Raw genomic sequence first — 17,140 nt, forward strand, 5'->3', positions numbered from 1 at the left:
TAAATGGGGGAGGGGAATTGCAACAGAATTAAACACGGGGCTTCTCGTACCTGGGGTATTCCCTCACCAATGGGTACCCTCCCTACCTCCCATGAGCTTTCATAGAAAAATTGAAGTTCATGAAGATTTAGTACGTTACTAAAGGTACAAAAGATAAGAGGTTTGTTGAATGTTTTTTTTACCTTGTTTTTTATGATGTACAAGAAAAATCTACCTGGATTGCAGTAATTAAAACCCTAAACTTGCTATAACTGGAATAGATGAAGAATGGATAGTATTTTGTAAAAACAATAAATCTATTGGCAGTAATGTTATTCTTTCATGCCATTCCAGCAGGAATCAGTTCACTTGCAGAAAGGAGTCTGTTCATAACTGGAAAGTGATGAAATTAAGTTAAATAAAAATTTAGGACATAATGAATGATAGTACTAGAAGTGGGTTCAAAGTTGTTTTTATGATTTAGTTCATTTTATTGTCAGCAACCATGCAGTTTTATTTTCTTGTAATCCTCTTTTTAACTCCTAGAAATACACAGTACTCTCCTGCCAGCAGCACAACATATAAATATTGTATTGCTATTAAATGGTAATTTTTGTATTACCATTGAACAGTGACAATACCAGGCTGATTTCAGTGTCAGAGAATGAGTTATTTCCTAAAACACTATGATAATGTCATCACATTCAACTTAGCATAGTGATGCAATTAGACAGTGGTAACTTACGTATATTGTGGCAACTGCTTAGAAGATGTATTTGCATCAGTACAAGAAAGATTATTAGCATTGGGAGAGCTAGAAGGAAAGTTAAACAACTTTGTAAAGTTGTATAAGAATTTCAGTAAAACAAATTTTAAATAAAATGCACTCATTAGGAAATGCCAGTGAAATAAAATGTCAGTACAACTCTACTTGTTCAGCCATTTATTGCAGAAATAATTGCAATTATGAAACACCTTATTCTTATCCCAGTGTTGAAAGGTGAAAGGTCCCCTGTGCAAGCATCGAGTCATGTCTGACCCTTTCCGCTTTTGCGACGTTTTCTTGGCAGACTCTAGCGAGGTGGTTTGCCATTGCCTTCCCCAGTCATCACCTTCCCCAGCAAGCTGGGTACTCATTTTACCGACCTCGGAAGGATGGAAGGCTGAGTCGACCTGAGCTGGCTACCCGAGAATCCGGCTTCCGCTGGGACTGAACGCAGGTCGTGGGCAGAGTTTCGGTTGCAATACTGCCGCCTACCACTCTGCGCCACACGAGGCTCACTTTCTTATCCCAGTAGTTCTTTTAATAGTAAATAGTATTTAAAATTTTGCAATGATACATGGAGATTTTTATGTCCTGGTTTCCTTTTAATATACTCTGAGTGAAAAGGTAACAATTATGGTAGAGTGCACTATAGATTGATAAATAAAATGCCATGATTACCATAGTCAGAAATATAGAGTCAGTAGGACTTTTCTCTCCTGATCATTGTCTTTTTTTGTTTGTTTCTGATGCAGACTCAAGAATGAATACTCCGTCAGAAACCAGTAAACCTGTAAAAATGGAGAGCGGGGATGGGGACACAGGTACGGATAATATAGTACTTGGATCAGATTTCCTAATGACATTACAGTCATTATGTGAACATAGTCACTTGCTTCCTATTTTCGTGTGTTCAATATGGCAATAGGTTGAGCAGGGCATCTACGCACTAATACTATGTAAATGTGTATTAGTAATCATATATTTTATTCTGAAATACAAAGGGCTGACCTTATTAGGTCTCCTGTTCAGATTTGTGTTTATTTAATACCTTCTGGTTTTCTTTTCACAGTAGAGAACTTGTTATGTATAATATGTGAAGTTGGAAACCTGCTCTGCATATTTAATTCTTAGTGTGTTTGTATTGCTGTTATGAATGAAAGAATTGCCTATGGAATAACAAAGGGTGCAGAAAAATAGTGAAAACCTAGATTTCAGTTCTGTAGCTACTTAAGATCTTAGCTCATTACACTGGTATTTTTACAGTGACAACAGTGCATTCTAAAATGTTTTGATTTCTTTAAGCTGTTCTTTGACATGTAAAATAATTGTTTTAATTGACATTGTAAAGGTCGGTTATATATTTGCAATGTGAGTTGGTAAAGAAACAATCTCATCAATAACTTTCAAGAATATGGATTGAACTTGAACTCTGATTTTTCATCCACATCTGTTATCTCCAGCTGTTTTGAGTTGCCATCTGTTTTTCTTTACCCTTTCCATTTTTCCCAGTTTTTTTTTCACACTGTAATTGTACACAGTATTTTGCTTTTGTCTGAGTAGCAATCATTCTCTTATTTGACAGTAATTCTACTGCAAAGTGATTTTTCTCATTTGGAAAGTTTTTTAAAAAATATTTTTAATGGTTTCTAGCCTTCATAATCATTGCTAAAAGCAATCTTGTCATAGGTTTGTAGCAATATAAATTAAGAAAGAAGAATATATGAATTGGGTAGTTGTATTATGATACAGTGGGAATTAATTGGTCATTCCCAAAGAAATGCTTTCTTTTTATAAATTGTTCTGTAATTTTGTCTGCAGTTAACATTCCTGCTTGATCCAGTATCATAAACATTTTTAATTAAATTGTAAATAAAATGAAAAAGAGGTCATTGAATTATATTCAGGAATAACATGCTTATATTATTATTGTTATTGTTATTACTGTTATTACTGTTATTACTTTTATTATTACATTATTCCAAAGCAGAGTCCATTGTATGCAGTGTGTTTAGGGGTGTTCTATTTATGGAAGTGAGAATGGGAATGAAGATTCCTAAAATCCATAAACCCTATTCTTTGATCCTAATTTGAGTCAAATTATATCCCATCCTGTAAATTTCTCAATGGCAGTGGCCAAGAGGGTCCTTGCAAGGGCTTAGTATGCAAGTTTTGACAAATACCTTGATCCAGTGGTGTGCTGATAAATATATAACAACCAGCTCTGCAGGTTCCATTGCCACTGCCTCATCACAAGCCATCAAACAGCCGATTGGTGCACTAGGCATAGCCGCTCAGCTCTGCTGTTAACTGACTCACAAAATTCCCCAAAATTTAACAATTGGCTCTAGTGAGCTAGCTCCAGGATATCACTGCCTTGCTCACTACTAACAGTAGCTTTTAGAGTGGGCATACTCTATATGCAAATTTCTGTTGCTTCTTATATCGTTTTGGACAATTGACTGAATTCTTGTTTCTGAATGAAATAAATATTTAACCACAGCTGAGTTACAGATATGTTTCAGTTGCTCTTATAACTTATCTGTGTAGATTTCTATAGATTTATAAGGTCTTAGATACTCATGCCAGGGATGTGCTGGAAAAAAAATAGGTTTTAAGATGTTAAACAGTGAAATCCAAGCTCTATAAAAATGTAAGGTATTTTCAGTCTCTAGTCATACTCTGTTTCTGTTTATACTTTTGGGCAGAGATTTCTTTAACAAGATTAATTGAAATGGTAAGGTGGCCGTAATTTCAGCAATTGGATTACTTTTGCTTTAGAAAATAGTTTATCTTTCAGTTTATTAGGGCAAAGAGTTTTTCATCTTAATGGTGTTGTGGTATTCTTGTGAACCAATGAGCAGGCTGCTCTTTTCCCCAGAAAACTGAAAAATGTGCAGATTGTTGTTTCCAAACTCTTTCCTGAATTTTTCTTAGATTCTAAACAGACCATTATAGTTTCAGAAGCATAATTATAAATCAGAACATTAAAACTAATTACTTAATGTTTCACTGACTCATAAAATATAATACATTATTTGCTTTTTTTATTTATATGTGAATTTGTATGCTGCTTACTCCAAAAATCGTAGGCAATTTATACCTCAGAACAGCAACAACAAAAAATCAATACAAAACTTCATGCAGCCAGACTAAATCAATATTCCCCTTGAGTAGTTGACTCAATTGTTACTTCTTCCACTCCAAACACTTATTGAAAAAGTAGAGTCTTCATAGCTTTTTAGAATGCTAGCAAGTTAAGGGCCATCCTGACTTCAGGGGGCCAGCTGTTACAGAGTGAGATGGCTGTTGCTGCAAAGGCTTATTCACATAATCTCCGCTGTCCCATCTTGAAGGGGGGCATCCTTAGCCTGCTGTCTTGGCCAGAGCAAATGGGGTGGGCAAAATCTATTTGGATCAAGAATTTTTTGCTGATAACAAGGACCTAAGCCATAAATGGTATTAATAGAGAGTGAACAGGACCTTCAATTGGACCTGGAGGCCAACTAGCAACCAGTGTAGCTCCTGCAAATACTGGTGCTATTCTAGTGCCGGCAACTGTATTTTGTATCAACCATAGTTTCTGACTTGCCTTTAATGGCTGTAGTAATCTAACCATAAGATGATAGGCACCTGGTCCAGAAAAGGCTGTAACTGAGACACCAGCTGAAGCTGGGCAAAGGATGTCCTGGCCATGGCCTCCACCTGCTTTTCCAGCAGGAGCCTAAAGTCCAAGGGGACCCCTCAAGTTGTAAACCTGTTCTTTCAGGAGAAGTGCATCCTGACCAGAGCTAATGATGGAGCAATTCTGGAATTAGAGGGCTTCTGAACAAACAAAACCTCCATCATTCTGGGATTCATGCTAAACCTATTGTCCAGTCCCTCACAGCCTCCAAGCACAAGGACAAGACTTCCATTGCATCTCCTGCTTGACCTGGGCTGGAGATGTACAGCTGGGTATTATCCACATACTGATGGTATGTCTCCCTGAACCAACAGATAACCTCTTCCAGTGGTTTCATGTAGATATTAAAAGAGAGGAGATGCTGAGGGACCAATCCTTCCTATCAACTTATTGAGACTACCTTCTCAGGAAAGTATGGAATCACTGGAGAACAGTCCTTCCAACCTTTGAAGTGGCCCAGAAGGATATTGTGATTGATAGTATTCTTTGCCACTGAGAGATGAAGCAGGACAAAGAGCAGCACACTCTTCCCATATAAGTCCCACCATCTAAGCACATGACTTTTTATGGCTGGAGAGCTGCCCAGGTTTTATGTGATATGTTGAGGGCTGTACTGTAAAAGTAGGCAGGGCTGTTGCCCACTGCTGGTCATCTATAACAGGAACCAATGAGAATTGCACCCTGTCCTCATGCTTCACCCCTGACCGATACAGTAATCTATCTCATCTATCATCTTCTCAACAACCTTTATTAAAAGAAAAGATTGGAGATGGGCAATAGATGTCCATAATGACTGGGTCAGAGGATGGCCTCTTGAGAAGAGGGCTCTTCCCCACCTCTTCCAAGTCTGGCAGTGGCATTGCCCCTCTCAAAGAGGCATTCACTAACATCTAATTTAGTCCCTGTCTTCTATCTAGTTTCACTAAAAATCACTAAGTCATGTATTTGAAAATCTATAAAGTTAAGATATTTTGTTGAAGCTATAGGTTAGCATAATGAGTCTTAATCTGTCCAGTGTTTATATTGTATTCAAATAGAGAATATAGTACTTTTCCATTTCTTTTCCTGAATGGAATTTCAGGTTTAGTTTAGTTCTGCCTTGAGGAACTTTTAAGTAAGTTGAAAAATGTGTTTATTCCTGTCTGCAAACATAATTATTGCATGCTTGGAAGAATCAGTTTAGTGAAAAATGTTCAAGCATGATAATATATTTTAAATGAAACATTAGAATCTTTTGTACTTTCCCTCATTTTGCTGTATTGGTATCTCACACTTCCATACTCACTTCTGTGATCTGTTTCCATGTTGTATTTCTCCTGTATCAGGGTTGCATGACAGCTGAAGAGCTTCCCCAGGTTTTGTGTGACATGTTGAGGGCTGTACTATAAAAGTAGGCAGGGCTTTTGCCCAGTTTGGGAGGCAGGATAAGGAGTTATGTGGAACAATATGGGTACAAAGCATCTACAAGGCTTAAACCACCGATCATGCCTCTTAAAATGCTTCAAAAATGCAAAAAGGGAGTCTAGATTTTTAGCTTCACCCATCTGGAGGAGTCTAGGGACCACAAAAGAGATGCTGGTGGGCTGCATGCAGCCTCTAATTTGGTCCTGTGCAATTTGGGGTATAAATACAGATGTTATTTTTCTATCATATTTTGAAGAACCAGCACCACTTCAACTTAATCTCAGCAGTAGTGAATTTTTAGCCTCTCCCTTGTCCTCTCCTTTTCCCTTCATTCCTCTTAACTTCATGGGTCGTCTTATTCGGGCAGTCCTTTTTTAGCTTGTGATGTAAGTGCCAATGTTAGATCTTGTTTTATTTTTACAATATTTACTCTCATTTTAAGCTTATCAATTTTTGTCTTAACATTTCTAAGACAGTTGTTTTTTATTTTCCCTAACACTATGCAATACATGTGTTCTGATTATATTACGTTTTCATTTTGGCATTCCTTTTATATTTCTCCATACTCTTATGAATTCATTGTGCCGAATTTAATTTCTGAAGTGCTATATAATGCTTGAGTCCTCAGTATTTGATGAAACTCTTCTTCTGCGATACAGTATGTCTGTCCTTCATGTACTGAGAACTTCCTCCAAATGCCTGTCATTCTGAAGATGAAGTGAATCATTTCAATAGTGACTGTCCAGTTACTGTATGATATGAGAAGTTGCATGGCACTTGTTTTGCTTTTTGTTTGGTTTCAGACTAAGACTTCTTCTTTCTCTCAATTTTTAAAGTGATGATAATAGTCCCTTTGGCAATTTAGCTTCTATATTTACTAATTGTCTTAGATCCTGCTTTGTATTTTATTATGTTGATGCATTTGTATTCTTAATCTAGTTAGATTTTTAAGTTTTATGGTAAAAAAATTTAATTGCATTATTTTGTTGTAATAGATAAGTTATTCATAAGTGTCTTTAAAAAAGAAAGAATAGTGAATATGTAATATTAAGAAGATGCTTAATACTGGGACCTAAGGTAAAAATACAGGCATTTTAAGGCCTTGGTGTTTGAATTGCTACTGGGATTTTAAGGAATCAGCAAAAAATATTAAGAAAAAAATCTAGAGATTGTTCAGAATTGGCTTTTAAGAAGAGTTTTAATTGGTTGTAACTTTGTTTCTCTAGGCACACAGACAAATGGCCTAGACTTTCAGAAACAGATTGTGCCTGTTCCAGGGGCAATCTCTACAGCCCAGGCGTTCCTTGGACATCTTCATCAGGTAAGCATTTTTTTTTTCTTTTATACTGAATCTTGGAAAAGTTCTACTTATCTTAGATAATTTTTCTCTTCATGAAGGGAGCAGATTAGTGCAGTATAAGGCTGAGGTCTTAATCAATAACTTGTATACAATGTGCCAGAGTTTGGAAATATGTAGCAGCCACTGTATGAAAGAAAATAGAAAATGCAGTGGAAGCACAGAAAGAAAACCCCAATTGTTTCTAATATAAAAAGAGTATCTGTATCATGATCATGTAATATGCCCTTTTGTACAGTGTCTCACATTGCCATTGCATATCCGCACACACTTGTACAATATAGAAGTTTGCCCTTAGCAGGTGATATGATTGCATATATTACATTAAATAATTGCATATATTATGAAAATCTGTAAGTTTGTGGAAATATGAGCGCTGTCAAAAAGACAACAACTAACAGAGCAATGAAATAATTTCAAATTATCTTTAAACCTAAATTCTAATAAAAGTTGTTATGTAAAATTAGATTCTTCAGCAGTGGAAGAATCTGCAAATCATGACAATTGTTGCTCCTGCTGGAACTACTGCTCACTTCCAGTTTCTAGGTATAAGCTACTATCAGTAAGTGCTGGTGGCTTTGGGATGCATTTGATTAATTTGTCCAGAGTGATTCTCTTTGGTCCAAAGTTTGTAGCAGGGTCAGCTTGATAATGAAAACAGTTTGGTGTAGTGATTGAGGCATCAGGCTAGAAACTGGGAGACCATGAGGTCTAGTCCCATCTTAGGCACAAAGCCAGCTAGGTGACCTTGGGTCAGTCACTCTCTCTTAGCTCTAGGAAGGAGGCAATAGCAAACGGCTTCAGAAAATCTTGCCGTGAAAACTGCAGGGACTAGTTCAGGCAGTTGCCAGAAGTCAATGCTGACTCAGAGGCACACACACACACACATCTTGATACTAATCCCATTATGTAAGTTTGAAGTGTTTCATGCCTTACTGGGTTGGATGCCATTTGGCTGGATTTATGTACATAGATGGGAAACTTGGCTAATTCAGACATTTGATTCCAAAACCTCTGGTTCTCAGGTACTAGAAGCCTAAGTGCTAAACAAATAATTAGAGATTGGTTAAATAAATACTAGCAGAAGAGTTTCCAGTGGTCTTCATGAATGAGACAAAGGATTTTGACAATGCATATTGTTTTATTATTTATTAATTATTTAATCGTTTTTTATATTATGTTTTGTTTTACTTTTACAAATCAAGTGGTATTTGACAAACATGGAGATAAATATGTAGAAATAGAAGAAGAGGTAGTACAGTGATTGTTTGTATATACATTAAAAATATTTCAATAAAACTTTATTTTTAAAAAGTGTCAGTTGATAGTAAAACTAATTTTCCATTACAGGTTCTTACTATCAAACAGAAAAAAAAATCTGAACTGGTAGTCTGCCACATAGAGAATGAACTCTCCATTACTGAAATTAGTTGGACTAAGATAGTTCTTTGACTGTTTCTATTGTCATATTCAAAGTAGGATGACAGATTTTTAAAACCCATGTTTAAGTGAGATGATTATTCATTCTAAAAGTCAGGAAGTTAGTGCAGTACAACCTAGGAGAGAAGAGTTTCATATTCTAATGTATTAAGCATTTAAAACTGTCACTTAAATCATAATTTTATAATACTCTGGCATTTCCTAGACTTGTAAATTGTTTGATTATATGAAACCATTTGGCTATCTTAGAACATTTAATAAATCAAAATCATCTTAATGCATCAGCTTCTGTCAGAAAAAAGACATAAAGAGTCTTGCTTCCCTGTCCCTTTCCTGTATAGTATGTATTCTTATGTGATAAGTACATGGAGGTTCTTGTTCAAAAGAGGCAAACTTTTTAATGTAATGCTTAAAATTCTGCATCCCTACTGTATTTGTTCATTTTTAGCGTACTACCAAAATCATACTTGTATGTTGCAGTAGGAAAAAGGGGGTAAATTGAGAACTCCACTGGTTTGTCCAATTCTAAATCCTATAATCTGTCAAAAAGGCTTTTAATGTTGGCATAATGGGAGGCTAATTTGTCAGACCCATCGCTTCTCAATTCCCAAAAGCAAACCATGCCTTCAAATTCTGAAAAGCAGGTAATAATGTTTTCACTTTCTTCCAAATTAGAAAGTGAATTTTGATTTGGGAAGGACAGCAAAAGTTTCCCTTCTAAATTTGTTAAACAGATTTTATTTATTTGTTTGGGAAATATTGGATATTTGGGAAGTATCACCTCAACCTTGGAGTTGCCTAGAACAAATTGTCCCTTCTTCCCTCATTTACTGTCATAAGTGGAAAGCAGTCTGGTTGTCATCAAAAGAAACTTTTTTTCACTGTTGTCTGTAAGAATGAATGGCTGTCAGTTTCTTTTCTCCTATAAAAGTAAATAAAGGCACGATCTTAGGGATACCAGTGGGCTTCAGTATGTCTCCTACCCCTGCTAAAACTTGTTTCAGGGGATCGGTTTGTCTCAGGCTTGAGACAAACCTTTATTTGTTTGTCTGATAGATGTTAGAATTATCTGAAACCTGGGTAGTAATTCTGGTCCTATGGAAAATAAGCTACATGTGGGTTGTTCTCTTCCCAACTGTCTTACTGCAATATACTGTACATGAAACTGCTTAGGAAATCAGTTAGTACAAAATACAACATCAGACCTAGTTTGTATCACAGTAAAGTGTTAGTTGTTATTTTTAAAACAGTTGAGGCAATATACTTAAAATACTGCCTTTACTTCATGGTTCTTTACTGTGCTTCCTAATAACGATACAGTTTCCTTCAAATTGAACTTCACTCCTGGTGATTTTATGGACATAGCCATACTGTTTCCTTTACAAAATATAAATGATTTAACTTCCAAGCCCAGTCCAGGCACTGCAATCTATGTACGCATCCATAGATATGCTTATATTGCTGTGAAAACTGGTTAGCTTAATGAAGTTTGGTTATTCTTCTTAGAGAGCTTTGGAGGATCTTGATGAGATGTGCAGGGAAAATATTTTAGTAAATAAAGTCAGTGTATAAGATTTACCTGGTTTTGCCTTGGGTCCTATAATGTTCAGTAAAACTGAAGTGTGATAGAATATTGGGTGTTTGTGGCTAATGAAACAAAGCAGCAATACACAAACTGATCAGTGGTGATGCTGAGGGTGAATACATGTAGGTGATCAAGCAACCTGCACGAAAATATACGTAATAATACACATGTATCAGTTTTAACCGTTACACGTATTCTAACAATTCAATCATTCTGTCTACACTGACCCTAGTGAACACCTTCCAGCCATCCATTGTCCACTGTCCCTAAGTTTTGCGTGCTATTTCTTTATTTTATTTTATTTTATTTTATTTCAGATCATCTAGAATGTGTATAAAAGGGTAAATTCAAAAGTGTCTTCTGCCATTAACTATTAAATTTGCAGGATGAGTTGGCAAAATGTCTTTGCATTCTTGCAAATGTATGTGTTCTGTTTCAAACTGAGATCCAGTTCATATTTTTATAATAATAAAAAATATATGCTGTAAAACATTATGCAAAGCTGCCTTCGAGTTTACTTCTAGTGTGGGGAGCAATATGAGGATCTTGTAACAATTGGCTCCTTTACAATATAGGATGAATTTATTTAAAAACAAAAATCAGGCATACAGGTATGTTTACTGCAGATGATTGTACAATGCACAATTATCTAATGAGCTTTAAAAAAAATAGAGCATGTTGAACTTAGTTTTGATTAAAAAGGGCTTAAATATCTTCGCAAATTATATGTAAGAAGAGTGTGTTCTTAAGTTGACCCTAAAGGAAGAACTGAAACAGCAAAAAATTGCAAATTTTTAACTTAGCCAAATTACTAAAATAGCTGTATGCAATGCTGGTTTGCAAACCTGAGTAATGAATACCATTACTATCTCATAACACTGCTGAGCAGACTGATTAAACTGGATGTTGGCACTGCAGCTAGAAGCATTTTTACAGGCTAATTACTTGCTTGGTGACAGATGGTATGCTTATATTTTTGTGGAATCCAACCCAGAAATGTAGGAAACTTTTGAAGAGAATATTTGCTTGTATACTAACTACACCTAGATTAGGTCTTCTATTTAGATACAGTATATCATATGCTACCTGGATAATATAGTTGAATTCCTGGAGTTATGCTGTAGTGCATGTATGTATCAACTGAGTGTATAACACATCTGTTTTTTTGTTTTTTTTTATAAAAGATGCTATAATCTTACATTTTAAGGTGTCCCTTCTTGATCTTGTACAATAATGTGCTCTCATGCAATTCCTGATTTGTTGCTTGATCTTGGGATGTGCATTGCTTACAGTATTCAGTTTTTACCCCGATTCAATTATTCACTCCCTCAATCAGAGGGTGATTCACAGCTGTCTTATTTAGCTTTTGCTGATTCTGAATCTTGATTGAAAAAACTTAAACTATAATGCCTCATACTAACCATAATTGGAAATCAATGATTGGCTATAATTTTCTTTGTCAAAACTGGGTGAATTTTTAAAATATAATAGCCCTTTATAAGCAGAGGAAGCACATTTCAAAGAAATAGCTGTATTTTTTGTGATAATCACAATTAAACTTTTTTTTAAAAAAAGAAACAGATAATACGTTATTTGTTGGCAGAATAAGATAAACATATTTTCATCTTTGGAGGGGAACAAGTCTTTGGGAAAATTCATTTCCTTTATAGTTTGGAAGTTTGTGTTTGTGTTCTTATGAAAATTATACATAACACAGAGGAAACCCTACCTAAGAAATTTGTTAAGCTTTTTAGGAGGATGCACTGGTTTCTTTAGGAAAAGAGTTTTAAAACATTTCATTGGAGTGATTTTGTAGTGTATATGCAGAATAGCATGTATCAGTTTCTAGGCAAAATAAACACCAGGAATTCTTTAGAAACGTAGAGTACAGGGTTTGTTGTTGTCGTTTCTTCTCAAATAGCACTGAAGTGTATAAATGTATATACTTTTCTGTAAAAGTGTCAGAGATGAATGTGGAACACTGAGTTTGCAGAGGCAGTGTACTGAAGTTTACGAACAGTAACCAATGCCTTCATTCCACTAAATCCCCCCAAACTTTTTTTTAAAAAAATTATTATAGTTGAGAGAGAGAACTTGCAAAGAAAAGTGAAGACTGGGAAAGTCCAGCCATCAATAAACTATATTTGTTTCTCTCTCTGTTTACACTCTGATGTTTTCCTTATATTGAATGATTCTGATATCATACTAACCTATGAAATATGCATTAGCACCCACAAACCTGGGTTCACACCACATACTAAAATCTGAAGAAATTAAGGTTTAGTGCGATGCATATTATCTATGATTCTGTGTTCTACCAAATCCATAATTAACCTTTAATAAGATTCTAATTTGGACTGCTTCATAAAAAATGCTGATTTGATTTAGACAGTTCCTGAGTCTTTCCAGAATCAGCTCAGTTCTGCAGTGGGATTCAGCCTCCTATCAGATTTGACTCCTGATGATTTCATATACATGTAGTTTTCTTGGCAATACTGCACTGCCATTGCATTCTTCTAGAATATTTTTTATTAACGCATCTAACTATAGTCTTGGGGGTTTTCTGATGGTCTATCATTAAAAAGCCAATCATATCTGACCCTGTTAAGCATTTTAATCTCAGCCATTGTCAGCTAGGTGCTGTCACACCTAGTCAGGCATATTAAATATACAACACTAGTAATATCCATTAACTACAGAATCCATGAGTTACAGAAGAATTTTGTACATTATATGCTAATTATAAGATATGGTGCTGCACCTCTGGTTTTAATATTTTATTTGTTGGAATAGAAATTTACATTCAAATATTATGGTAGAGATTTACTATTTATGACTGAACTAGTCTTTCAGTAAAATGTTAGTCTAGTAAATGCATTTTCAAAAAAAAAATCCACAAAGTTTTATGGAACTTTGAACCATGTGACAAGTTATTTTTTTTACATAAAGATTAATTTATATCATAAACAGTATGGCAAAAGGGTATATCAAAACCTGTTACTCCAGTATTAAAATACTGTCACTTTCAGCAGCATTGAGAAAGCAGCCACAAGAAGTAAAAGAAAAATTAATGTGTGAAACTAACCAAAAGTTATCAATTAAATACAAGTTTTAAGTCCATTATTCCATGTTTTATATTAGAGTAGGGAATCTGTAAGGCATAACTCTGTTGAACTACAGTTCACACAATTTCTGTCAATGCTCAGGCTACCTAGGTATGCTGATTGAGAGCCCCAGTTTGCCAGCCCCTGCTCTATATAAACCATAATTGTGTTCTTTCTATTACAATCACAGGTAATTTGAAATGTTATATACAATAAGGAAAATTGTGGGAAAAAATTATGTCCTTGAAATTGTTCTTAAGAAACTGGATAAGCTGAAGCTACCACTTAACTGAAATATTTTTATGAATAACAAAAAGCTCTAACTTTGATCATAACTAAGACTATTCTAAGACCTTCTAAAGAAAAGTAACATGGCTAAAATATAGCACCCAATTTCTGATTTGTGAGCTACTGTCAAACTAGGATCAAAACACAATTTTAAAAAACACAGATTTTGATTTGACATTGAAGCTGAACTAATAAAACATTATTTCATACATTGTTCCATACTTCAAGACCACTACAAAGTCTTGCGAAGTGAGAGAGGGAAATCTTACATAACAGTTGGAAAAACTTTGTGCGGCATGCATTTGCAGCTCCAGAACTGCCCTAGGTGAAGAGGGCTGGGACTTTTGAACCTTTTTTTTTCCAGAGAGAGTTGAGGGGTTTAAAGGCAAAATAAATAGCTAGAGCCTCCTAGTTTGAAGACACAATCAACATATGAAATTTCCAAACTTCCCCTATATTAGCTTGAAAGCCACTCAAAATGAAAAAGGGCAAAGATGTCAGCTGTATCCACTGTAGTGGTAGCACAGTATCACCAGCCACTTGCAGTCCCCAAAAAAGGCAGAAAAAGAGAAAGTGCTGTTCCCAGATCCAAAAAAGTGTCCACCCCTACAATATGCCATAGCTTGCCTCTGTCTTTCAAATATGAATAATGGGTTTGAGACTATATACATTGTATAGTTCGTTCAAATTTTGAATTGACATGAAGTCTGAATCAATCCTTTGTTTTATATTGTCTTTAAAAACTAACATTGCTTTTTATGTGTTTTTAAAGCTGGGAAAACTCTGCAACTATTTTACTTCTGTTTAGTTCTATTCATCAAAATGAATTATTTTTATAGATTCAGCTTCCTGGATCAAGTTTACAGGCTGCTGCCCAGTCCTTAAATGTACAGGTAAGAATTACTATAAATTTCACATCTGTATCAATCCATTTAGTTGTAATATGAATAGGGTGGCACAGTAATCATTAACTTAGGTGTTCAATACATTAAAGCTGTTAAACTATTAAAAAAGAACTTTTATATTATGGAAGTAGAGATCATCATCATCATCACCATTTTATCCTGCCTTTTTTATATATACAGTAACTCTGGACAGTTATGCAAAGTTGGGAAAAATACATTTCTTTTCAATAGTTGACTCTAAAACTTGTTCATTTCTGTCAAAGATATATAGCTGACTGATTGGGCTTTTGTGTGCTATATGATGCCATGTAGCACTGTGATCCACTAATTCTTTCTGTTCATTAAGGCGTTCAAGCAATATATTAAAAAAGAGAAGGAATATAGCAAGTAGTATTTTGAAGTAGCTTCATTGAAAGAATACTAAAGACTGAAGATTATTCTTGAAGCCCTCTAGAACATACATCTAGTTACATACAATGCTTCTGAATAGTGACCTTCTTCTGTAAAAAAGAGGCTGAACATTGCCTTGGTTGCCATGGTAAACTTTCAATCCCAGAGAGAGATGTTGGCAAACAGGCTATATCTCCAGTGCAGAATGTTTACAGTCCTGTGCTGTAATTATCTCTCAATGACTGGCAGAATTAATCAGAGCCTCTATGTTAATTAGCCTGCTCTGCGGTCCCCAAAACAGGTGGTGGAAAATATGCAAATCTATGCAGAATTTTAATGTTCTCCATAAGCTGTTTAAATTAGCATAAAACCTTCTTCTTGGTTTTTTTCCCCCTCTTCTCTTGCGCTTTCTTACTTGCATTTCCTACCTTGTGGCTATACTAACTTGTCTTTCTCTAAATAGTTTAAATATGTGAAATGTGCTTGCCTTTATAAATATCAGAGCTTTACTGGTTAGAGATAATATGTGTATGGTGAGTGTTGGTTTTCTTTCCCTTGGTACTTTTTGGTATACAAACATTATTAAACTAGTATCTTGTTTAAACTGAATGCCATATTGATAAGATGGATACATGGAAATTTATACTTGGATAAATTTGGATACTTGCTCTGATCCAAACCTTCAGTGTATTTGTAATGGCAGGCTTTCCCATAATTAACAGGATTGGGCAATGTCATATACTTGGTGAAGGTGTCCATCTAAGACTATCAGTAACATTGCATTGACTGGGGAAGTTTGGAAGCTTTAGCAGCAGTAATTAATGATTTGGTTTAAACCGATATATAAGTAAGAGGGAGATAATTTTATTTTATTTATTTATTTGTTTTATTTTCTATCCCACTTTTATTATTTTTTATAAATAACTCATGGCGACAAACATACCTAATACTACTTCTTCCTCCTATTTTCCCCACCACAACAACCCTGTGAGGTGAGTTGGACTGAGAGAAAAAGCAAATTGATTCACAATTAATGAAAAGAGAAGAACTACAATAAAATATGATTTTGTCCATATTAATAACTGCTGTGTTCTACAAAGTTTGTATTTTTCTTTCTCTAGTCTAAATCTAATGAAGAATCTGGGGACACTCAGCAGCCAAACCAGCCTTCACAACAGCCTTCAGTTCAGGCGGCCATACCGCAAACGCAGCTCATGCTGGCTGGAGGGCAGATTACTGGGGTAAGATCAGCTGTAGTGAATGAGAATGAGCAACCTTCTCAAATTGTTGTATTAGCCAATCAACCCATTAAAGGAAAATGAAGTAATCCCAGTGAATCTGAATTTATCAATATTATGCATACCTGTTAATCTCTATGTCATAAAACAGATCATTTTGGTTTTCCTGATGGTTAATCTGTGTGCAGGGAGAAAGTACAAAAAAATCTCTTTGAAATCTTTCAATTTCATGTGATATTCTGGATTGTAATATGGTGTAGTCCTTTAATTTCTAAGCCCAATATATTGTATTAATGTTTAAGTTCCATAATTTTAGTTTTATATGTAGTGACAATGGTGGTCTGTCTTTGCTTGCTTCAGAAAAGATGGTATTTAAATATATTATAAATAGATTTGAAATCTTCTAAGTAACAGTAGCTCTATTGCAAAATATTAGTGCCTATAGAAATAGATAATTTTAATAAAGCCTCTCAGTCTAAACTATCAGCATATTTTTTTACATATTTGTTTTGTACTGTTCTGAAAATCAACTATACATTTTAGAGGATAAGCATATATGTGATGAAATCAGTAGCATCATAGAAATAGCATTGCAACTTATTATATAAGAGTCCAGTAAGAAGTGTATTGGTGTCTCTGAAGTCACAATGAAATCACTGTCATATTCATAAACATCAGATCAGGTATTTTAATATTCATCCTAAGGTGTAACTATTGATTACATGTTTTGGTTTGTTGAAATTCTGTTTTTCATGTAGAAAAATGAACCTTTAGATCAACATTTTAAAAGTTAGTATGAGATGAAAAGTTCTTTATATAGGGTGTCATTGCTTATTTCAATTGAGCAAATGTATGCTGGAACAGCAGTAAAGTAACATATAAAGTATCAATTTCCATATTTAGTGAACTTTTACTGTAATGTATCTTTCTTTAAAGCTTTTACTTCAAACTATGTGTGAATGTTTGCATGCACCTATTAAGCATCCTTCAGGCTTATTTAAA

General features: G+C 34.8%; 1 protein-coding gene across 2 annotated transcripts in view; it reads left to right on the top strand.

The window, feature by feature from the left end:
- Positions 1 to 1,488: 1,488 nt before the first annotated feature.
- POU2F1 (POU class 2 homeobox 1) overlaps positions 1,489 to 17,140 on the top strand; it is a 42,866-nt gene continuing 27,214 nt past the window's right edge. For both annotated transcript variants that reach the window (XM_063305527.1, XM_063305528.1), the window contains exons 1-4: positions 1,489 to 1,566; positions 7,058 to 7,152; positions 14,445 to 14,498; positions 16,022 to 16,141. In XM_063305527.1, the coding sequence (XP_063161597.1) occupies positions 1,506 to 1,566; positions 7,058 to 7,152; positions 14,445 to 14,498; positions 16,022 to 16,141 (330 nt within the window). In that variant the 5' untranslated portion in view covers positions 1,489 to 1,505. The remainder of the gene's footprint in view (positions 1,567 to 7,057; positions 7,153 to 14,444; positions 14,499 to 16,021; positions 16,142 to 17,140) is intronic.

This window comes from Candoia aspera, chromosome 5 (assembly GCF_035149785.1).
Source record: "Candoia aspera isolate rCanAsp1 chromosome 5, rCanAsp1.hap2, whole genome shotgun sequence".
NCBI classification, from domain to species: domain Eukaryota; kingdom Metazoa; phylum Chordata; class Lepidosauria; order Squamata; family Boidae; genus Candoia; species Candoia aspera.